Below are 26,211 nucleotides of genomic sequence, written 5' to 3' on the forward strand. Positions count from 1 at the left end.
AGAAAAAGATGTTTTATAAACACATTCTACCAGTATACGAAGTTTAAAATTTTTTAGTTACATAGAAATTATGTTAAAAACTGCCGTTCAAACCGAAAAGATCCTAAAATTTTGTTAAAGCTTTGAGCAAAAAGTTAGTTACACTTCTACAGTGCACAAAATATTTTAACAATTTAAAAAAAATGCAATTCATTATAATATCGTGGCGCTAATGCTACTTAATTTCTTCCGACCTGGCGGACTAATAGTGCAACTCAGTCAGTCTTGTTGACTGTGTATTAGTTAAAGCTACAGCTTTAATTAAGTCTGTCCAGAGTTACCTTTCTTCGGTATTTCCCATTGATAACATCTAAAAATCTGGAAACGCAGCGACTGGGAATCCGACAGTGGGGCAGTACCGGACAAACATGAGGTTTTTACACGTTTTACCATAAGAGAGAGTTTTTGTCTCCATAGTAACTGCTGCGAATTTACCTCTAGAAGTTGAAATATGTCACAAACATAGTTTAACTAATCTAAAGGTGACATGTGTCTAAATACTGTTCGACACTGAGATTGCTTAATTATAAAAATATAATAGGATTCTTTTTTCTAAAAAAAAAGCAAAACAAAAAAACATAGGAGTCCATCAGAGTAGGGATTAAAAGGGGCCATAGACAAAAGAGGATTAAGAACCACTTATATCGGCTGAAATATTAAGGCGGTGTTCTGGCATTTTGCGGTGCTGGTCGAAGACTATAATGTTTTTTGTCTGAAATGTATGATGTGGTAAGTTGCTTGCTAACCAACCACATGGTTCCGGGTTCAGTCCCACTGCGTGGCATCTTGGGCAAGTGTCTTCTGCTATAGCCCCGGGCCGACCAATGCCTTGTGAGTGGATTTGGTAGACGGAAACTGAAAGAAGCCTGTCGTATATATGTATATATATATAAGTGTGTGTGTATATGTTTGTGTGTCTGTGTTTGTCCCCCTAGCATTGCTTGACAACCGATGCTGGTGTGTTTACGTCCCCGTTACTTAGCGGTTCGGCAAAAGAGACCGATAGAATAAGTACTGGGCTTACAAAGAATAAGTCCCGGTGCTCCAGCATAGCCGCAGTCAAATGACTGAAACAAGTAAAAGAGTATGTGAGTATGCAATAAAATGCATAAAATTATGATATAATAATAAAAAACAAAAAAAAGACAACCTAAATTATCTGGTATTTAATCCTAATCTATCGGTGTCTTTTGCCGAATTGCTAATTTACGGGGACGTAAACAAACCGACATTAGTTGTCCAGCAGTGGGGGAGTACAAAGACAAAGACACACACACACATGCACGGTCACACACATGCACAGTCACACACACACACACACACACACACATGCACGGTCACACACATGCACAGTCACACATACACACACACATATATATATAAAAGTTCAGTTAGAGGTAAATAAACCTCATTAAAGGATAATAATATCCAATGAATTTATTGGTTTCCTACCTATTATTTATTTTGAATATTAGGTTTAATATTCAAAAATAGGTAATTAAATAAACCGAGGTTTATATTTAAGAAAAAAAAGAAGAAAAAAAGAGATAAATGGTGAAACCGTATGGCATATTACCAGTCGATGTACGTCACTAGCCCAGAAAGAATAATAATGATATTTATTAATTACAAAAATAGACATAATCTCTGACAACTTAATTAAAATAATTAAATCATTATAAAGTTGAATCTCGTCGGAGGTCACACACTCGTGGCATGTCCAACCATTTCCCACCTGTGGGCTCATGTCGAACGACTGCTGTCACGTGTGAGACGTGTCGGTTTATCAGCCGAGTCTATCGTCAGTATCGTCACGCCTCCTTCATTCAAACGGGAAGGAAGAGCTATTTTTATCATACTTGTGGCTATGGCGAAAGAATGTATCTGGTCGACGCGTCTGAAAGGATTGGAGACAAACACTTTCCTCTCTGGTCAATCTCTCATCAACTTCTTCAAGTATCACTTGAAAAGGAAAGAGAGAGTAGAGAGGCAGGTTTTGTCTAGCGAATGTTTAAAAAAAAAGATGGGAGAATGTAGCAAGGATGGCACGTATGAATGACGAAGCCACCTTGAGCATAATCCTATGAACCCGGAAAAATTTAAAACAGAGTTACTTACTTGCAAATAAATGTGTTAACATGTGACATTATTGACCACAATTTCATATGACACCGCCGTTTTTTCTAGCGGTGTCATATGAAATTGTCACCCATAATTATGACCCTAGTATCGATCTATTGCATTTCAATCTATTTTAGATTTAGGGTTAGGGGTGGGGGAAGGGTATCTTTTTTTCTTCCCAAATGTAAATAAACCCAATCTGTTTCTTAAACGAGGGACATATTCATACGGCACAGAATGTTTTCACCTCAATAGACGGTCATTGATTGGTTGAAATTGCCGAAATGCAAGATATTAAAGACCAAATATCTTACAAACTATAGAATTTTCTCAATAAAGCCAAGAGAAAAAGATGTTTTATAAACACATTCTACCAGTATACGAAGTTTCAAATTTTTTAGTTACCTAGAAATTATGTTAAAAACTGCCGTTCAAACCGAAAAGATCCAAGAATTCTTATATACACACGCTGACATAGAACCAACGTTGAACCCTTTATTCGCAATACTAGCAGCATAGCCCGGCGTTGCCCGGTATGTAAGAAACTTTGTCGATAAGCAATGCTCTTTACCTTTTTACCCTTTTTTGTACTCATTGAACCGTTATTTTGTAAAATGAAGCCTAAAAGGCATTAAGGCATTCAAAGCACCGTTCCCTTGCATGCATGAAGAAGTAGGGAAAATCTATGTGAACTTTCAAAAAATATCGCAGAAAAATCGGTTTGCTATGTGTGCCACATATAATGTAATTAACCGATTTTTTCCAGTAATAACGTATCCTATTGGAATCAAAAGGGCCATATAGCTCCTTGGAGCAGACATGATGCTCGCTGTGAATTTCAAAAAAAATTCCTGCCAATTTGTTAAAGATATTGTCGAAAATATGTCATCTTGAATTTGAACGCGATTTCCCAAAATGGCATGATTTTATCGATTTTTCTGATGGTAAGGTATTGCCTGGAAAACTAACGTCAGAATTAAGTTCCTTAGAGTAACATTAAGCTTCACCATGAGTTTAGTGAAAACCGAATACAAGTTGTGAAAACTACAACGGAAAATGTGTTGCATATGATAAGCTTAGATTCTCGACCCCATGTCGAATTTATCGATTTTTTTCAGAACTGGGGGAACTTTTCAAAGTTTTCGCTGCGTTAGTTTTGAATTATGACATTGGGCTATGTGTGTGTCAAGTTTCATCAGAATCGGTTGAAAGCCGTGGTCAGGGTGAGGGTACAACCTGACAGACACACAGACAGACAAACTGCCTTTTATATATGTAGAGATTACCGAATCTGGAACTTAACTATGGTCTGTCTATAGCACTTATACAGCATTACTTGACACATTTGGTTCTCAATGACACTATTATCTCTTTATATATATCTATATATATAATATATATATATATATATATATATTTCTTTACTACCCACAAGGGGCTAAACACAGAGGGGACAAACAAGGACAGACAAAGGGATTAAATCGATTACATCGACCCCAGTGCGTAACTGGTACTTAATTTATCGACCCCGAAAGGATGAAAGGCAAAGTCGACCTCGGCGGAATTTGAACTCGGAACGTAACGACAGACGAAATACGGCTACGCAGGTCGCCCGGCGTGCTAACGTTTCTGCCAGCTCGCCGCCTTAACCACATGGTTCCAGGTTCAGTCCCACTGCGTGGCATCTTGGGCAAGTGTCTTCTGCTATAACCCCGGGCCGACCAATGCCTTGTGAGCGGATTTGGTAGACGGAAACTGAAAGAAGCCTGTCGAATATATATATATATGTATGTGTATGTGTGTGTTTGTCCCCCTAGCATTGCTTGACAACCGATGCTGGTGTGTTTACGTCCCCGTCACTTAGCGGTTCGGCAAAAGAGACCGATAGAATAAGTACTGGGCTTACAAAGAATAAGTCCTGGGGTCGATTTGCTCAACTAAAGGCGGTGCTCCAGCATGGCCACAGTCAAATGACTGAAACAAGTAAAAGAGTAAAAGAGTAAAAGAATATATACACACACACAGTAGACTCTCACGTCGAAGACGATGTATGAGCGTTCAGCTTTTTTTGCCGAACGACATGCGCAACTGATGTATTTACAGTGATCAAATGTTCGTGCTGCACATTAGTTCGCTCTCTGCATCAAACTGACGTTGCATGAACAGGTGCACAGTGTGCCACGAGTCAGGTGTTGAAGTGATCGCAAAGCTACGTAAGTATTATTTTTTTTTTACTGAAGAACACAACGTACCACTCGGTCTAGGAATTGACTTCACAATCGCTGGATCGTGAGCGCAACAGAGATCTACTAGACCAAGCACCCTCAAACACACACACACACACACACATTGGCGCAGGTGTGGCTATAGGTGTAGGCGTGGAATGCGTTGTAAGAAGCTCGCTTCCTAACCACATGATTCCGGGTTCCGTCGCCATCGCGTCGCACCTTGGCTTGGTATTTTCCACGCACACGACCAGAGCTTTGTGAGTGGATTTGATAGACGGAAAAGTGAATGAATGAACGAATGTATGTATGTATGAGTATGTATGTATGTATGTATGTATGTAGTATGTATGTATGTATGTATGTATGTATGTATGTGTGTGTGTATGTATGTATGTATGTATGTATGTATGTAAAGTTAATCCAAACATGAAAACACAAAGAGAAAACACAACAACGCGAGGACGTGGCACAAGTATAGTGTTATTGGACGCTCAGGAAAGGAAAGAAAGGATTTAACGTTTCGAGCGGAGCTCTTCGTCAGAAACATAGAAAAAGAAAAGATCCAAGGCAGGGAAGACGGAGGAAAAAAATCGCCAACGATACACACGCGGTCACATATTGAATGTGTATGCATGCATGTATGCATGTATATTTGTGTATGTGTATATATATATATATATATATATAATATATATATATATATATATATGTGTGTGTGTGTGTGTGTGTGTGTGTGTGTGTGTGTGTGTGTGTGTGTGTGGTTAGGTGTACGTAAGTATTTGTAAGTATGTGTTTATATTGATGTACAAATATTTGTGTATTTGTAACGGACAATCTTTAGAGTCAGCGGTTACGAATGGTAACGGTTGATGAAAATATATCTTTTTACGCTTAATGAATCTTTACATCGAGAAGCCAAGTGTAACGTGGTTGTTACCAAAATGTAACGCGTGTGATGTTGAAGAAGACGAAAGAAGAACGGTTGGTCGAAACTGATGTTGACTCCAAATTTTATCTACCGTTACTTTATGTATAGCCACACACGACGGCGCACGTGTACAATATAATTGAGAGTTCATTTTTCCTTGTATAAGTGTGTACAAGTTCTTGTCATTCTAGTAGTAGGAAAAAGGTAGATAGAGTGATGCTTGTTAGAAGGGAAAGATGGGATCTTTTCGGTTTGAACGGCAGTTTTTAAAAATAATTTTCACGTAACTAAACACTTTTAAACTTCGTATACTGGTAGAATGTGTTTATAAAACATCTTTTTCTCTTGGCTTTATTGAGAAAATTCTATGGTTTGTAAGATATTTGTTGTTGTTTTCTTCAATTTCTGCAATTTCAACCAATCAATGACGTCTATTGAGGTGAAAACATTCTGTACCGTATGAATATATCCCTCGTTTAAGAAACAGATTGGGTTTATTTATATTTCTGAAGAAAAAAAGATACCCTTTCCCCCACCCCTAACTAACCCTAACCCTAAAACAGATTGAAATGCAATAGATCGATACTAGGGTCATAAATATGGGTGACAATTTCATATGACACCGCTAGAAAAAAACTGCCGTTCAAACCGAAAAGATCCGTCTCTGGTTATCTCTGGCGACTGCTTTTCACCATCTTGTATTTATAAGAACACAGACCAGCCAGAAAAAGAGATATATCGTTTAGATAATGGATAAATTAATGTAGGCCGCTCCTTATCTATATCAACTTTTCATGGCATAGAAGAGGCTAGAATTTTAAGTGAAAGAAACATATATTGACTTGGCAGTGCCAGGTGTTGAATGTAACTCTAATCCATGCTGTTGAAATGTTAGGGGAAATTTGCCGATTCAAGTTCGAATCTACTCTATGCCCAAATGAAGTCACTACATAGAAATAGATCCATATAACTACGCACACAAATACGGACACATACACACGCGCGCACGTGCACGCAGGCACACGTGCACGTACGCACACATACACACACATAAACGCATACATACATACACGCGCAAAAAATACATAAAAATAAGTGATTCAGCGGGAAAAATATTAAAGCAATAAAAAAATTTTCATAGAAACTGCCGAACAAATAATTTCGGTTTTAATACACGAAAGGTCGCCTAAAAGATTATAAAATGAATAATAGGAATAAATACAAGATTTGATTGTTTGTTTGTTTGTATTATGTATGTATGTATGTATGTATGTATGTATGTATGTATGTATGTATGTATGTATGTATGTATGTATGTCTATGTCAGGTCACTTTCGAGTGCTACTGGTAACATGTAACCCAGTACAACCTGTTGCATGGTCGGGTCGTTGGCGACTAAACCGGCAACCCCACCAAACTTGCTTGGTGAAGAGGGTGTTTATTGGACACCCTGCGGGATGAGAAGCAAAACCCGTCAAAGGGCGGAGGAACTCTTGAGAGTCAACGGCCATCCAATAAATGTCTTGAGGCTGTATCATGCGCGGGGACATAGAAATAATCGGACTGAATACCCGATCGCGCGGTTAAACCATTGGGAGTGAAGGACTCCTAGCCTTTGTTAGGGCATCCTTCTAGGAGAAGGTAACTCAGGTAACTGGGATAACTCCGACATAAAAGCTGCGGCTCAGTGGTTACCGATGATGTTGACTTGTTCTTCTTTTCGGATTATGGCTGATGTTGCTTAGTGAGTGGGATTGACTCAGTGCGCAGCCTTTCCTCACTTTAAAAAAAATCTTCTTGCACAGGCATTGCATGATAACAACATTGCTCATGATTGTTGATGGTGCTGTGAGTCTCATCTGAATGGCTGGCTGTAGCCTTAAAAAGCAAATAAAAGTCACATTGGATCACAGCACTAATAACAGTTAAGCTTCGTGCAATGGCCATACTCGATAACGAGGGAGCAGCCATCATGTATGTATGTATATTTATGTGTATATGACACTAGGGTTCTTGCTGAAGTTAAGGTCACATCAATCCAAGTCATGCTTCTTAAGAACCAACTTCGATGGAGAGGCCATCTCATACGTATGAATGATGAGCGCTTCTTCGTGCAAATTGCTTTATGGTGAGCTTATGGCGGGAAGCAGGAATACAGTAGGCCGAAAAAACAAATTACAGAGACTCATGAAAACCAAATCTGAAATGTCTCAGAAGTACTATATCCATATCCATACATGTGCGTGCGTATATATACATGTGTGTGTGTGTCTGTGTGTGTGCATTATAGATGGATAGATAGATAGCCAGATGGAAAGATAGATAGATCTGTGCATATGTATGTGCTTGTATGTACGTGTTTGTGTGTGTGCGTGTGTGTGTGCATTATAGATGGATAGATAGATATGTGTATATGTATGCGCTTGTATGTATGCGTTTGTGTGTGTGTGTGTGTGTGTGTGTGCATTATAGATAGATAGATCTGTGTATATGTATGCGCTTGTATGTATGTATTTGTGTGTGTGTGTGTGTGTGTGTGTGTGTGTGTGTGTGTGTGTGTGCATGAGTTCAAACACACAAAAGACAAATCAACTAAGAGAAATAAGTCAGGTGACCAGTGGCATCAATTAGGTCAAGACGGACAAAAAAAAAAAACAATGATACACTAAAAAGCACACAAAACAACTATTTTTGAATTATAGAAATTAATCTTCTCTTCGAGAGGACCTAAAAAATATAGGAAGGAAAAAAGTGATCGAATGAAAAGGTGAGATAATTGAAAGAATGAAATATTCTCCTGAATAGACATGTTATTATGAAAACCACCGACTGGAATTGTTAATTTTATTTGTTTAGTTACTGAGGCGAGCGAGCAGTCATGGACACGTGTTTTCACTTGAATAGTTGTCTCACACACGTGTTATGAATTGTAAAATTTATTGTATCCAACAATGTGTTATACCAATAACAACTACCACCACCGCCATCTTCACCTAACTAAATCTAATTTGTTACTATTAATACAAGCCATACTCTTTTTTACTCTTTTACTCGTTTCAGTCATTTGACTGCGGCCATGCTGGAGCACCGCCTTTAATCGAGCAACTCGACCCCGGGACTTATTCTTTTGTAAGCCCAGTACTTATTCTATCGGTCTCTTTTGCCGAACCGCTAAGTAACGGGAACATAAACACACACACACACACACACACACACACACACACACACATATATATATATATATATATATATATATATAATGAGATAGGGGTTGTAAATTCAACCCTCCATGGGATAGCATATATCCAATATACTGCTAGAGAAGTACCCAACAAAGCTAATACATAAATGTTAAAAATTGCGATGCAATTAATTCATTTACTGTATTAGGTGGGCAAAGGTAAAATTATTTTTACCGTAAATTAATAATACAAAATGAGAAAATGGAGAAACGTATCTAAATCAATCATCAACTATCAGATAATACCGAATCATATACTTTATTAAAACACTACACAATAGCAATGAGATTAGACATTAATACAGTACAATAATTACAAACAATAAGGTGAGATATAACTAAATAAATATAACAAGATATAAAAATACATTTACATTATAACTGACAGCTGTTTCGGCCATACAGCTGTCAGTATTTTTATATCTTGTTATATCTATTTAGTTATATCTCACCTTATTGTTTGTAATTATTGTACTGTATTAATGTCTAATCTCATTGCTATTGTGTAGTGTTTTAATAAAGTATATGATTCGGTATTATCTGATAGTTGATGATTGATTTAGATATATTTCCCCATTTTCTCATTTTGTATATATATATATATATATATATATATATATATATATACGACGGGCTTCTTTCAGTTTCCATCTACCAAATCCACTCACAAGGCTTTGGTCAGCCCGAGGCTATAGTAGAAGACAGTTGCCCAAGGTGCCACGCAGTGGGACTGAACCCGGAACCATACCACAAAAAAAAAAAAAAACTTTACGACCTTAATTCTTCACACTCTTCTACTAGTCTCAAAGCCATGTCATTTTATACAACCTCGCCTTTAAAATACATACTTGCGCCGGACAAAATGCTTAGCGGCATTTCTTCCGGCTTTACGAGGGGTGCTGAAAAGTTCCTGGCTTCAAGGGTATCGCGAAAAGCCTGGCTGGAGGTCCAACATTCGGAGTTCTGATACAGGACTTAGTAAAACTGAAGGGTCCGCTACAATAAGTGTGTGACTCAGAAAGTGGGAATATCTTTATATATAAAAGTGAAGTAGTGTGAGTGTCTGTCTCCTTCGACTTAGATTCCTAACTACTCCCACATTTTGCGGTGCAGTTTAACCAAAACCGGGTATCTTATAGTCGTGATTCATATCGAGCCCTTCTGGGTATTAGCGCGCGTCTACGATGAGTCTACGATTTTAAAAAAATTTACCATCATTTTTTTCCATTTTAATTCATTTTTTTCGCTATTATATAAGGGAAGTAACTCTCTAAAAATGTCTACGATGAGTCAACGATTTAAAAAAAATTTACCATCATTTTTTTTCCATTTTTAATGCATTTTTTGCTATTTTTTGGCTATAACTCTCTAAAAATGTTATTTCCCTTACAAACCCGAGCAACGCCGGGTGATACTGCTAGTATTGAATATAATCATAAACAAGAGCACTCAGAAAGCGCAAACCTCCGTTAGGGCAACACCAACGTCCTCTCAACAATTGGCCAGAGATGATTTGTAAAATGAGAATATCTGGAATAAACTCGGCTGTTCTCACAAACGAGAATACTAAAAATGAACCAGATCGCTCTCAAAAATTAAGTAAAAAAAAAAAAAAGGTAAAATATTCCAGAATCCTTGTCTAGTACCGGATCGATCCTAAAAGCTAATCAGTTCGTACCAATCACGAGGCCAAACATACACACACACATTTTTACATGCTGTAATGTTAGATTTGTTCATGTCATAAGACCAGAGCGTTGCATCGTTATGGCAATATAGATAGACGTCAGTCTCCTTCAGATCCACCTGCAGCCTCCAGTGAACAACACGGATCTTAATTTTTGTTCTCTGGGTCTTCTTTTTCGTTTGCTTATACATTTACGTTATCATTTTCCCCTTATCTTCGCTCTAGAAAACCCACGTCGTATAGGCGCCATGCATTAACCTGGATGTTTAAGACTTGATTATGCGGCTTAGTATGTTCTACCGTGGAGGCGCAATGGCCCAGTGGTTAGGGCAGCGGACTCGCGGTCATAGGATCGCGGTTTCGATTCCCAGACCGGGCGTTGTGAGTGTTTATTGAGCGAAAACACCTAAAGGGGGATGGTGGTGATCCCTGCTGTACTCTTTCACCACAACTTTCTCTCACTCTTACTTCCTGTTTCTGCTGTACCTGTATTTTCAAAGGGCCGGCCTTGTCACTCTCTGTGTCACGCTGAATATCCCCGAGAACTACGTTAAGGGTACACGTGTCTGTGGAGTGCTCAGCCACTTACACGTTAATTTCACGAGCAGGCTGTTCCGTTGATTCGGATCAACCGGAACCCTCGTCGTCGTAACCGACGGAGTGCTTCCACCGTGTTCTGCCATAAAGTACATCCCGTCTTATATGTATATCCTAACTTCAGCATTGGATAGCTTCTACATTAATAACAATCAGACCTATACATCTAGCTCCATCGTTTAAAATTCGCTCACCTCCCTTTCATGGAATCCATATACATAATATATATATGCTAAAGAATTCTAGTGGGATTCATAATGCCTACTCAAGTTTTTACCAAACTTGGTGTGCTGACTTAATGCAATGCAGAAGCAGTATATCTCAAATTTCAGCTTTCAAGTTTAAATATTTTAGGAGTTATAGAGTTTTCAATTTGTTACCACTTAGACCCTACTTTTGGAAATATCCTCTTCTTCTCCTTTTTATTTCGGTGACGCTAAAAACTCTGAGTATATTAACTGTTTTTCAGAATAGTAGGCTTATCCAATTGGAATATCTAAAATAATGTCTTATAAGAAACAAAAATATCTGGACGAAGAATCTCGTGCAATTTCAAGACTCACATAGGAAAAGAAGACCTGTTCCACTAGAAGAGCATTCTTTGAAAAACGACTGCAGGATACCAATGAAACTTCAAATTGTCGGTCGCTACCTGTTCCTTGGAGGTACCATCAAAGGATGGAAAGAAAGAACAAAGGAAATTTCGAAAGAAGTAACTTTTTTATGGCAAAAGAAATTAAATTTCCCGTATTTATCAATTCAAAATGTATAAGCAAAAGTAGAAAAGTGTTGAATACCTACGATAAATGTGTAAAACGAGGAAAATACGATTCATTGAAAGGAATTTTTGACATCACAAAGGAGAACGGTGAATGGTTGTGCAGTGAAGATAGGTTATATTATCTTCAAATTGAAAACACGGGACAAGTTGGGTATGGAATTGGAAAGGTAGCCAGTCCCAAAACTATCCATCCATCCATCCATCCATCCATCCAAAAGAAGAAAAGTGTCCTTAATGCCAAATTCAACCAGAGAAACTCCAGTGTCATCGTCAACGTCTGAAGCAGAGACTGAAAGTGAATATCAAGAACCCGAAAATTCAGATGAAGAATCCACACACACAAGGAGGAAGTATAGAAAACTGGAACTGCAACCAAATTAGTAATATCTTCCAAGCTATCAACCTCAAAAGCAACAACAGTTTGTAGACAATTATCTCAAGAGGGAATCAATGTCGAGACTCCTTCCCAATCTGGTATTTACAGATCGACTATCAAAGAAAATGTTAAACTAAAAAAAAAAAAATGAAGAAAACACTACATTTAGAAAACTGGTCATTGCATTTTGATGATAAACGTATTGATGACCAAGAATACCAAGTGCTAGTTTTAAAGAATGAACTGGAAGAAGTTAAGTCAGAAGCACTCCAATTACCAAACGGAAAAACCGATACTGTTGAGAAAGGAATAACAGCTGTTTTAGAAGAATACAAGTTTTGGAACTGTGTAAAGATGAATGTCGCTGATACAACGAGCTTGAACCCTGGGAAAATAAATGGCATTGTCATTCAGTTGCAAAGACTGTTTGCTCAAAAGGGTTTGAAAGAACTACAATTTATTGGTTGTCAGCATCATTCTTCGTGTTGTAATGGATAACGAACTTGGAGAAAAAAAAGTCATCTCCCAATATTGAATATGCATTCATCCCAGAGCTTCTAAATAATTACGAGAAACTCCAGGCTAATTTCAATAATGGTGAAGAAAAGATTACTGAATTAGCAGGATGGCGAGATGACATGAAATTTCTATTTCATTTGACCAGTGTTTTACGTTTCTTTGAAGAAACCGACAAATTTTTTACTTTAAAGTTTCAAAAAAATACCCAACTTAAGTAATGCAAGATGGAATTCTCGAGCAATACTAACTCTTGTGGTATTTATTCTTTTACCAGAGAAAAGAGTTTTGCTTCTCAATGTTTGTCGATTCATCTCTTACAGCTGGGCAAATTTTTCGTTTACTGACCGAATATTAAATGCACATGATTATCAGAAGTTATGTGGTAGCCTGCAAGTTCATAAAAAGCATTGAACCATCAAAACTGCAAGTTCCCAGAAGAAATCAGAGTGCAGAACGGGCAGTCAAGTGCCTTCAACATCTTTATGATGTTTGTAAACATAAGGAGAAACTTTAGCTTCGATTTATTTTATCTAAAAAAACATTAATTCTTTGTTATCTTTAAAAATTTGCTAACATTCAGCTCTCTTTTTCTTTTACAGTTACTTAAATTTGGAAATAATCTATAAAATTAAAAATATGTATTGTTTTTAATTTTGTATGTTATCGAATGCTTGTAGTGACCTCTGTCTTAAAATGGCCTAGCTTTGAACCTTTACATAGAGCAATTTCAATTCAGAAATATTAAGAATGTATAAATACACTTTTATACTGGAGCATTATATTTAAATTAAATGCTGTTCTTAATCTATTTATTTACTTTAGTTGAATTTAATATTAACTTAATATTCGATTCCACTGATGTTCCATTTTCAATACTACTTTTATAGCTGGTACAATTATTACCTTGTTGAAATTAACTCCTGATCTCTGGCTTCTCTACCCTATAGCCTTCCTTCTAATGCTTTGTATAATTCTTTGCCGCCTCACACCGTGCTTGAATCACAATGCTAAACTGCTATTTTCAGACTTTCTCTTCTTGTTTGCAACAGTTTTTAGTGAGTTTTTAGCCCACTAATTTAATATAATGTCCGGTCATCCTTCGATAGCTGTAGGAATTAATCCAGCGAGGAACAACAACAATTCGTATGAGTTTTCGAAGACTTCATGTACCTGGTGTATTTATTTCAATCCGGGATGAGAGCATTTATACACAGCTTGTATATTAACATTTGACAGAACAGACGGATTAACTGGTACTTATTTAATCGACCCCGAAAGGATGAAAGGCAAAGTCGACCTCGGCGGAATTTGGACTCAGAACGTAGCGGCAGACGAAATACCGCTAAGCATTTATCTATCTATCTATCTATCTATCTATCTATCTATCTATCTATCTATCTATCTATCTATCTATCTATCTATCTATCTATCTATCTAAATCTACGTACATACATGCACACATACTTATATACACACACACACGCTCACACACAAACACACACACGTATGTGAAGGCGTATGGATCAATGGTTAAAGCGTCAGGTTCTCAATCGTGAGGGTGTGAGTTCGAATCCCGGACTGGGCTGTGTGTTGTGTTCTTGAGCAAGACACTTTATTTCATGTTACTCCTGTTCACTCAGCTGTAGAATTGAGCTGCGACACCACTGCTGCCAAGTTGTATCAGCCTTTGCCTTTCTCTTGGATAACATCGGTGGCGTAGAGACGGGAGGCTGGTATGCATGGGCGACTGCTGGTCTTCCATAAACAACCTTGCTTTGACTTGCGCCTCGGAGGGTAACTTTCTAAGTGTAATCCTATGGTCATTCGTGAACAAAGGGGCTCATATCCATTACACACACACACACACACACACACACACACAACACACACACACACACACACACACACACACACTCTCACACACACACACACATCTAGTACAGAGATGAGTTTGACATTTATATGAGACGAGAAGACTTAAACACAGATTATAATACCCTTCCTTCGTCATATCAGATATTACACATAGAGCAGAGAGGTGTACTGTGGATTGCTGGGGTAATCTACCACTCTGGCCCATTGGACTATAGTTTTACGGGGTTTTTTTCCTCTCTGAAATAAACTTTTGTTTTATCTTTTACAGACATCAACTGAGAGATCAAGAAAAACAACTGCAACAGAAGTACAGAGCCTTAACAGCATCAGAAGCAACTACTACGGCAACAACTGTGAATATAAAGATTGGCGGAATATCTGTAAGAATTACGGTAATGACTATTGATGTATGAATAGGAACAACGCTACCAATGAAACAGAAGTAGCACTAACTGCACTAACATTACGACTGCAACAACAGCTATACCAACTGCACTATCACTAACGACAAAAGCAGCAGCAGTAGCAGTAGCAGCAGCAGCAAAAAGAACAACAACATCAACAATAATATTATTATATATTTCTTTACTACCCACAAGGGGCTAAACATAGAAGGGACAAACAAGGACAGACAAACGGATTAAGTCGATTACATCGACCCCAGTGCGTAACTGGTACTTTATTTATCGACCCCGAAAGGATAAAAAAGGCAAAATCGACCTCGGCGGAATTTGAACTCAGAACGTAACGACAGACGAAATACCTATTTCTTTATTACCCACTAGGGGCTAAACATAGAGTGGACAAACAAGGACAGACAAACGGATTAAGTCGATTATATCGACCCCAGTGCGAAACTGGTACTTTATTTATCGACCCCGAAAGGATGAAAGGCAAAGTCGACCTCGGCGGAATTTGAACTCAGAACGTAACGACAGACGAAATACCGCTAAGCATTTCTCCCGGCGCGCTAACGTTTCTGCCAGCTCGCCGCCCTTCAACAATAATATTATTATAATGTCGTATTCTGAGGTATCCCGGATTATCGAATTACAAGAGGAACAAGCTCAAACCAATATTCGTTTATCTAATGTAGAAGCAAAGCTTGATCAAGTTCTTCAACGTCTTAACCCTATTCAGCAAGTTCGACTGACGGCATTAGAGGGCAAGCTGGATCGTGTTCTAGTACACTTGAGCCCCATTCAGCAGCTCCGCCTCTCTTCTCTGGAATCTAAGTTAGACCAGGTTTTCCGACATATCGTTAGACAAAGTATTGATCGAGTGCAATATCGACGAGACTCAATCACTGACTCAATATGTACTGAAGCTACTACCTCAACAAGTAGAACTATTCAACAGAGTAGTGGCCAGCTTTCAACAGGAACCAACAGAACTCCGATAAAATCTCGGACCACTTGTTATGATCGTTCCGCCGTTAATCAAATAAAATATGAATGGCTGTTAAACAACCAAACAAATTCTTCTCCGGTCCCTACACGTCTGGACTCGCGGCCATCAACACCGATCGAGTCATCGAATATTCAGGCACAAGAAGAAAGCCAATCCGGACACAACAGTATGGCGTTGTACGGCTCGGAAATCAGCCAACCCAACTCACCTTCTCCGAGTCATGGCAGTCGGCCTTCGTCAAGTTTGTCAGTTCAGTTTTGCCAGAAGTCGAGTCTTAACCGAAATCAGACAATTCATTACGGTTCATCTGTTCAGCATGGAAGTGGTCAGGGATCCCCACAAACCCAGGAGAAAGCAGTGCATCAGTTCGCCAATATCCAAACTTTATCGACGTATGTAAAGCAAAAATTAGATTCCAGATATCTGTCTGGTCGTGACCGACAAGAGCTTCGTATTTTGCTTCAGCTTTCAAACTTTGAAAATGTGTTAAGCAATGCTTTGAGAAAAGATGTCTTGAACAGATTACAAATGTTTAGCGCAGTGGTAACGCATGGATGGTCAGCTGCTTCGAGGATCTCTGCAAGGCAGTCAATCATACTTCAGGATATGACTAGACGTATGCAGGAAATACAAGTATCCCGTGGAAGTAACCGATTTAAAATATCACGTTTTCATAAACTTGCTCCGAAATCATCTCGAAAGAAAAAAGCTTGAGAATTATGACATCAACGTTGTCATTAAGCTTTGTTCACAAGTCGGGGCTTGACTGAAATTGTGTGAAATGTGTGAAATTATTCTAAATGGTAAATAAGTGTGAGAAAACTTGAAGAAGAAAACAACAACGTATGAACAATAAATTCAGTAGGTCATCTCTAAAAACAAACCCTCCCAGTTTATCAAGAAAATAAGGTTGAAACCGCCAATAGGTATGACTACTATTAATTTCCTTTGCTGGAATGTACAACTATTATATCACAGAGTCATCTGTATGAATGGTTGCTGTCATTTCCGTTACTGGAATGCACATCCTATAATATTACAAAAATAGACGAAATCGCTATCATATGGATTTAAATAAGGCGTAGTTGCTTCCAACCAGGAATTTAAATGTTGCTGATCATTCAATTTATGGAGCTCTTTGATGTCTCATTGTGTTTATTCCTCATAAAAATGGTAATTTCTTAAAAACACATTCCATAACAATATTTGTTGTTTATTATACAAAAGGAAACAATAAGAGGAAGGCATTCCAAACACAGAAGAACAAAACAAAGACAAATAAAATATCTGGTAAATAGGTAATATAAACGTACAGTGGTACGCATACACGTGTACAAGTACACGCAATACAGATTATTAATTATTATTATTATTATTATTTTATATATTGGGTTGTCCGGAAAGTTCGTGCCGATTATTAAAGGAAAGAAAAAGGTCAATAAATACTTGCCATTATCAACCAAATATGAACCATTTTGTTGCACAACGCGTCTCCATCTTTCCTTTAACTTGAAAATACCTTCTTCCCAGAATTGAGATGGTTTCATGGCAAAGAATTCATCTTTTTACATCATCCAAGGAATTGAAATTTTTACCATTAAGACTATTCTGCAGAGACCTGAATAAACGGAAATCCGAAGGAGCAATATCTGGTGAATATGGAGGGTGGGGTAACACATCCCAGCCGAGCTGCAGCAATTTTTGCCTGGTTCCCAAAGCATCAAGTGCCGAAAATGAACTTTCTTATCTTCCATTTTAAAGGGTTACAGAATTAACACAGGTTATAGGAACATAAACCTTCTTCCACGAAAAGATAGCTTAAACTGTGCTCTAAATGGAGGTGTAGTCGAATCCTATTTTATAGACTTAACCATGTTCTAAAATAAGTCGAAAGGTAAGCTGCTATAAATCGGCACGAACTTTCCAGACGACCCAATATTTTTTATTGTTCGTACAATCTTCTAGAATGTTTCCCTTTATGTTCTTTGTATTTATGTTTAGTAAAATAAAGATTGATGTGGCATATGTTTTAGATCCAAATATGTATGTATGTTTTTTATTCGTTTCAGTCATCAGACTGCATCCATGCTGAGGCGCTACCCTGAAGAGTTTTGGCCGAAGAAACTGACCCCAATATTTATTTTTGTTCTAAATTGAGACTTATTCTATCAGTTACTTTATTGCCAAACCGCTAAGATACTGGGACGTAAATAAATCAACACCGGTTGTCAGGCGGTGGTGGGGAAGAAATACAAATATACATACATACATACATACATACACATATACACGACGGGTTTTTTTCCGTTTCAGTTTACCAATTCTACTCACTTTGGTCGTCCAGGGGTTATAATAGGTGCCAGGCAGTGGGACTGAACCTGGCACCATGTGCAATCTTCTTACCCCACAGCCAATATATATGTATATATAGGTTGGCCAAAAGTCACCCGACAGTAAATCAAAATTCCATAAATACTTAATATTCAATTTCATTTATTCATTCTAATTATGAATGTTTAATAATTGGTGTAAGTTAAAATCACTGGTTTTTAATTCAATATTTGTCTATATTTATTAGCGAAATCTCATATAAAATAATTTTCGTTTTAATCTTTGAATTAAATGGGTTTTGATTTACTGTCAGGCAACATTTGGCCAACCCTGTATGTATATATATCTCTCTATATATAAAGCTGAAGTTGTCTGTGTATGGCAGGTTTGGTAGCCTTCAACTAACACTATCTCCTCCGAGACCCTGCGGCACAAGTTGACCAAAATTAAGAGTATGATAGAAGGAGGCTTGCTCTTCCTTCCGTAGAAGAAAAAATTCAAATCGGACCATGTTAACACTAAAAATTATTTACATCAAAAAGGTGCTTTTTTTCTATGAAAATCCCTATTTTTTACAATTTTTTGACTGCTGTGTCGCCATTTGTCGGGGTATTTCAACCAGAAAAATGTTCACTTAAAGAGAATAACAAGCTACATAATGCAAAATTTTTATTTTTCATAATTCCAATTCTAAAGGGTCGAAACAAACCCGAGCAACGCCGGGCGATACTGCTAGTATATGTATGTATGTATGTATGTATGTATGTATGTATGTATGTATGTATGTATGTATGTATGTATGTATGTATGCATGCATGCATGTATGTATGCATGTATATATATAGCATGCAAGAATAATTTCGAATATGTTCTAAGGTAAGAGTTAAATAGATAATTTTTTTTTTATACTCTAGACAAAAGCAAGCAAATTGCATGTCAAGCGGACAGAAATAGAAGAATTGACTTGACTTAGTTTCGAATCTTGTTAGCTTCTTTTCACAATCTACGTTGAATCGCTAGCTTTTGCACGCATTTTTTTTCTCTCCTTGTTTCTCTCCGTGTTTCTTTTCTGTGTATCTTTCTGTTGAAGAGCGTAGGCTCGAAACGTAAAAGACTTGTTTTATTTATATTCCTGAGCGCCATACTAATACAATTGTTTGTTTGTACTCCACCTGCCTTCGTCTTTTGTTTATTTTCATAAAGCTTCCCGTTACATATATGTACATATATATCCACATACATATATTTCTTCAGCCTTATGAAGAAATATACAGCTTACAGTTGCTTTGTCACTAAATGTAGTGATTTCAATCAGTCATTTAGATTGATTTGTATAAAAGTGGTTTTGCTGGTCGCAGATTAAAATTTTATCAGTTCCGCTCAGTGACCACGGTTCTTGTCAGCGCTGGATTAACCATTATGCATTATGTTTAGGGTATCAAAGGAATGATGGACAACACAGAAATGGTATATGGTTCACGGCACAAAAGAAATCACTTTAAATTGTTAGAATAATATTCGAAATTGTTTGTATGATCGGAAATATAAATTCGAAGTGTTCATTGTTTCATAGTGAGGATTTGATGAAAGACTTTGCAATGAAAAAAAAGTAGGAGAATTGTTTTTTTATATATATAAATAAAGTGGAAGTGCAAAAAGATAAATATTATTTTGCATCTTACTAAGGCGACGAGCTGGCAGAGTGGTTAGCACGCAGGGCGAAATGCGGAGCCGTATTTCGTCTGCCTTTACGTTCTGAGTTCAAATTCCACCGAGGTCGACTTTGCCTTTCATCCTTTCGGGGTCGATTAAATAAGAACCAGTTACACACTGGGGTCGATGCAATCGACTTAATCCGTTTGCCCCCTCTGCGTTTAGCCCCTTGTGGGCAGTAAAGAAATAGGCATTTTCGCGTTTGGCATGTATGTATGTCAAAAAATTCTGGTAGTTATCCAGAAATCTCGACCCGAAAGTCCTCCCGAACAGGTCGATTAGCTGCTTCTCATCGAAACCCAGAGTCTCTCCCTGGATTCTGTCGGATTTAAGCCCTACCAACCCGCTATAAAAATCCGCTGTGGTAACCCTGCTGCTAGCATTGCTCACCCGAGAGAAGAGGGATAATGATTGTCTGCACTCCTCCCGCCATTCCCCCAACTTGGGTCTCCGCGTGATCCATGCACCTAAGTCCACCAGGGACTTTAACTTTGGAAAGACCCGCTCGGCATGCGTTGACCACACCTGCTCACCATCCAGGTGGCATCAGAGATGTCTCAGCCTCAGCGCGTATTTGCGCATCATTAGCCAGGGCATCCCCAGCCCACCCTTTAACGGTTTCTGGCAACAGATGGAGCGCCTCACAAGTGGTTGTCTACTTCCCCACAAAAAGCGGAAAAGGATCCTCTCCAACTTGGTCAGCCACAAACCGGGGCAAAGCACGACGGTTAGGCAGTAGATTATCACCGATGCTATGAACACCTGTGCAACCTCCGCCCTTCCCAACTTCCTTCCAGCTGTCACCTTGCTGGTCGAGCCTTTAAGAACATGTGGTGGTGCTCCTTCCCATATATATGGGAAGGGTAACATCGAGAATAAAAATAAGTAATGTCCCGCCGGAGGTTAACGTCGAATGGTTGGTAGCAAGCGGTTATGGTGGATCTAGAAGAAATAACGCTATCAGCCGAGGTGGAAGAGGAAAGGAACTGGACCGGCCAGACAGTCAAAATTCTGATACAAGCGGAGCCACCTAGCTTGGAAAATATTCCAGAGGTAACAGAGGTGATGGATACAAAGTTGGTAGTAATGGTGGAGGGGCGAAAGCCCAGATGCTTTAAATGTGGCCTAAAGGGCCACGTCCGATCTGATTGCAAGGAAAAAACAGAAGGAGAGAAAGAAGAAGAAAACGAACCCGAGGAAAGGAAGAACAAAAAGAAATCAGTGCATCGAAAAATAGCAAAGATGGGGAGGATTTGGAAATTATCAAAAGCAAGATAAAACCAACCTCCCCATAAAAGACTAAGATATATATATATATATAGATATATATATATATATATATATATATATATATATATATGTATATATATATATATATATATATATATATATATATATATATATATATATATATATATATATATATATATATACCACGTGTATAAAAGGTGGTAAGGCCTTTCACGTCTCCTAAACATTCCTCTATTGCCTCTATTGGGGCAATCTCTATTTTTTGGGGTTGTGGTTGATAACGTCCTGTACACAATCGTCTTCCTTGCTACATTCTTCGTCACTTCTGGTGGGATCAGCTTTAAAGCTGGCCCCTTCCTTCTTTCCATTTTTTGGTCTCTGTTTTTATATCGCAAACTTCAAGAGGGTTGGTTGTAATACCTTGTGTAGTTGCGGATTCATAACTTGCGCCACTCTATATTTCTCCTCTTTTCACTACTTCACCCATAACCGGGGAAGAAACAATTTCCAAAAACAAGCAAAAACAACGGAAGAAATTCAACAACTTAACAATTTAACGAGTCTTGGTTCACCCGCGCGGGGAGACCTACAACAAATATATAATAACAGTGTATAACAATTTAACACACGTTTAAAGCAACCAAAACCAACACCCTACTGACACACGATTCCTTTTCTTTATTTGGCACCCGGGCCTTAATATATGTTTCTTTACTACCCACAAGGGGCTAAACACAGAGGGGACAAACAAGGACAGACAAACGGATTAAGTCGATTACATCGACCCCAGTGCGTAACTGGTACTTACTTAATTGACCCTGAAAGGATGAAAGGCAAAGTCAACCTCGGCGGAATTTGAACTCAGAACGTAGCGGCAGACGAAATACCGCTAAGCATTTCGCCCGGCACGCTAACGATTCCGACAGCTCGCCGCCTTAATATAGAAGGGAGAGTACAAGGACAGACAGAACATCACAGTGGGGACAAAAAACATAAAACGAATAAAACATAAAGATGTATATAAAAATGATAAATTACTGATAACGGAATGGCTGCAGTGAACCCCACTCTCAAGCAATACCTATTTCTTTACTACCCACAAGGGGCTAAACACAGAGGGGACAAACGGATTAAGTCGATTATATCGACCCCAGTGCGCAACAGATTATACACTGAAACAATCGTTCCTACACTCTCTTTTTTCTTTTTGTATCCTTTTTCTTTTTTTTAATCTTTTTTTAAAAAAGTCTATTTTCCTCTTTTTTTATATAAAAATTTTACTTACTTGCTTTTTCAAACGTCCGTTAATGGTTTCAAGCCTTCAAACTCCACGACTGTTGGCAGTTTGTCGAATCCAATCTCTACCCCCAACGGGTCTATGCTGTTTCCAAACAGTTCTTTTAATTTTTCAAATCTCTCTTTATAATAATTCCTTTAAGGCGGCGAGCTGGCAGAAACGTTAGCGCGCCGGGCGAAATGCTTAGCGGTATTTCGTCTGTCGTTACGTTCTGAGTTCAAATTCCGCCGAGGTCAACTTTGCCTTTCATCCTTTCGGAGTCGATAAATTAAGTACCAGTTACGCACTGGGGTCGATGTAATCGACTTAATCTCTTTGTCCTCGTTTGTCCCCTCTATGTTTAGCCCCTTGTGGGTAATAAAGAAATAGAAATAGATATTTCGTCCGTCGTTACGTCCTGAGTTCAAATTCTTCCGAGGTCGACTTTGCCTGTCATCCTTTACCAGTTTCGCACTGGGGTCGATGTAATCGACTTAATCCCTTTGTCTGTCCTTGTTTGTCCCCTCTATGTTTAGCCCCATGTGGGCAGTAAAGAAATATATAATAATTCCTTTAGTCTTTTCCCAGTATTTTTCTGGGGGCAGCCTTACTCTTATTACTGATTTATACTTTATAATCTTTTCTCTATTGCTGTACTTTTGGTATACGTGACCATATGCCACTTGTATTTTTCCTTTTCACCTCCGCTTCCTTCGGCTCCGGACATGAGCTGTCCAGGCGTATAAAAAGAAATCGATAACGAATTCGACTTCCACATCCTGTTGTAATGATGTTTCTGCCTCTGTGCCTTCTTCCATTATTAATTCTGTTGGTGTCTCGCAGCTGTTTCTCGGCACACTGGTGTGGATTATGGCATCTTCTTCGTTGCCAAACCTTACTTCCACTATGCCGTACTTCCTTCCACCTGTATATAATGTGATCAATATTTTTTGTTTTCGAGGCATTTCTCTATTGCCTCTATCGGGGAGACCTTCAACAATTATAAATAACAATTCGAATTCATGTTAAAGAAATCACTACCAACACCGAAAAGATACTGACACACGACTCCTTTTCTTTATTTGACACCCGGGCCTTAATATAGAGGGGGCAGCAGAAGGACAGAATTTCTTTATTTGACACCACGGCCACAATACAGAGGGGGACACTACAAAGACAGACACAACACCACAATGGGGATATAAAACGTAAAACGAATGAGAATGAAATGTTATATAAAAATGAAATGTCTGTATGGGCCCCATTCCCATTTGAACGTTTATACACACTATTTACAATCGTTCTATTTTTCTATTGTTTTTTTCTTAATCGTCTCTTTTTTCATTTTTTTTTCATTGAAACCCTTACTTTTTCCTTTTTTTTTTCTTTCAACAAAACAATTTTACTTACTCATTTTTTGCCATTTTAATCTCTCTATATATAAACGGCAGTTTGTCTGTGCGTTTTCTGTGTGTCTGTTTTCTCGTACCCTCACTCTGACCACGGCTTTCAACCGATTCTGATGAAACTTGACACACACATAGCCCAATGTCATAATTCAAAACTAACGCAGCGAAAATTTTGAAAAGTTCCCCCAGTTATGAAAAAAATCGATAAATTCGACATGGGGTCGAGAATCAGAAACCCAAACCACAGACCGTCTAGGGGACGCAAATCCACCTTTTTTAACTCTCAAAAAAAATTTACCATCATTTTTTTTCCATTTTTTTGCTATTTTTTGGCTATAACTCTCTAAAAATGCTTTATAGTTATTTCCCTTACAAACCTGAGCAACGCCGGGCGATACTGCTAGTACCTCATATAAGGCTCCACGTCTCTGAGTTCAACTACGGGTGGCAGTTCATGGAACTCCACCAACACTCCGGGCGGGTCAATCTTGTTTCCGCACATGTCTACTAGTCTATTGTATGTGTCTTTGTCGACCACAGTGGCCTTTATATTTTCTGAATATATATCCGTGGGTAACTTCACTCTTATGATATGCTGAAATTTTACAATTTTCTTTCCACCCCTTTGTTCTTTGCATATGTTACGAAGTTCCATTTAGCTTTTGCCTCTTCTTGGTTTTCTCTTTTCTACTTCTATTTCTGGTACCTTTTCCTTTTCTATGTCCACTCTGAACAATTTCTCCATTTCACCCTCATACAGTTGCACTCCTGAATCTTTCTCCTTCGCTGAATTAACCGGCGTCTTCAGCACAGTATCCTCCTTCTGTAACTCATTCTCGCACACTTTTCCAAATACTTTTTCACTTTCTTTCTCCTCCGCCATTTTGTCTTCCTTCCTTCTGGTCGCAGCTTTCATTTCCACCTTTTTCTGGTCACCTAGCGGCGTGCTCACTCTTCCACTTCTCCTTTTTCTTTCTACCACCATGAATCCCTCCTCCGTTGTTTTTTCTTCCATCTCCACCTGTACTACCTGTTCCGTACTTTCCTGTTTCTTCTTCTGTTCTCTCTGTGGGCACCTCGCCTTCATGTGGCCTTTCTCCCCACATTCAAAACATACAGGCGGCCTGCCCTCTACCTTCACTCTTAATCTCAAGTCGTCGGGCAGCACTATCTCTTCAGTAATCCGATTTAAATATTCTATTGTTGCCTGGATAGTGAGCTCGATCCCGTATCCCCAGTATTTGATTCTATTAGTCCTTGTGGCCTTCAGTATCTTGGCCTCATCCTTCATGTTGAACATTATGGCTGTCATTGGCCATGTTTCTTTTAGTTCTGGGGGTACTTTGTCTACTCGCACTCTGGCCACACGTTTGCCACAGTACAACGGCAAAAGTACCCACTCCTCCGATCTTATTGGTTCTGTTGCGTGCTTGATTGCCTCTTTCTCTGTCGCAAAGCGCACCTCCACGGTGGCATACTTCCTTCCTCTTGTTATATATATGTCGTTAGATTTTTAATGCTTTTCAAAACCTTTTCAATTTCTTCCACTGTCGCAATCTCCATCTTTCTCGTTGCTATTTTCATTGTTTTAAATATAACTGTTCGTCTCGTTACATTGTTTGTCAGTTCTGCAGGTGAGGTCGATTTCAACGTCTCTCCATCTTTCTCCAGTAACTTTTCACATTCCTTCATTTTCTTTGGTTCTACTTTAATTTCAGTTATTTCCAACGTTTCCTCTTCTGATCCTTTTCCAGTTGCGGTCGCCCGCTGGCGCTTTCTCCGTTTTCCCTCTCAATAGGAAAAAAATAAAACAACAATTAACAATATCAACAATCGAACAGCAATAAACGAACAAATATATAACGCTCCCACTTACGAGAAAACACTCCGTTTTCAACAACACAACTCCAAAAAGGGAATTCAACCTGCAAACAACGTCAACTACCCTCAAAGAAACCACTACCAACACCCAAAAAATACTGACACATGACTCCCTGCACTGGTTGACGTCGTCTTACTTTATAGTGAGACTTGTCCACTTGTCCCGTGGGAGGGCTGTATCATTTCCACTATCACACACACACACACACACACACACACACACACACATATATATATATATATAAAGTTAATCCAAACATGAAAACACAACAACACGAGGACGTGGAACAAATATAGTATTATTGGACGCTCAGGAAGGAAGGGAAGAAGGAGGATTTAACGTTTCAAGCGGAGCTCTTCGTCGGAAACATAGGAAAAGGAAAGATCCAGAGAAGGGAAGACAGAGAAAAAAAAATCGCCAACGGCACACACGCAATATATATATATATATATTATATATATATATATACGAGGGGGAGTCAAAATAATTATCTGCACTTTCGCCATAACATATCTTTATTATTGTCACACTACTTTCTGAGCATGCA

At 38.5% G+C, this 26,211-nt stretch overlaps 1 protein-coding gene across 2 annotated transcripts in view; it reads left to right on the forward strand.

Annotated features, from left to right (window-relative positions):
- LOC118765331 overlaps positions 1-16,995 on the forward strand; it is a 37,929-nt gene extending 20,934 nt beyond the window's left edge. Inside the window, exons 2-3 of one of the 2 annotated variants that reach the window (XM_036507133.1) lie at positions 14,661-14,969; positions 15,409-16,995. In XM_036507133.1, the coding sequence (XP_036363026.1) occupies positions 15,410-16,516 (1,107 nt within the window). In that variant the 5' untranslated portion in view covers positions 14,661-14,969; position 15,409 and the 3' untranslated portion in view covers positions 16,517-16,995. Of the gene's footprint in view, positions 1-14,660; positions 14,970-15,389 lie in introns of both variants that reach the window. The other variant, XM_036507134.1, reaches the window with a different exon arrangement.
- The last annotated feature ends 9,216 nt before the right edge of the window (positions 16,996-26,211 follow it).

This window comes from Octopus sinensis, linkage group LG11, assembly GCF_006345805.1.
Source record: "Octopus sinensis linkage group LG11, ASM634580v1, whole genome shotgun sequence".
Lineage (NCBI taxonomy): Eukaryota > Metazoa > Mollusca > Cephalopoda > Octopoda > Octopodidae > Octopus > Octopus sinensis.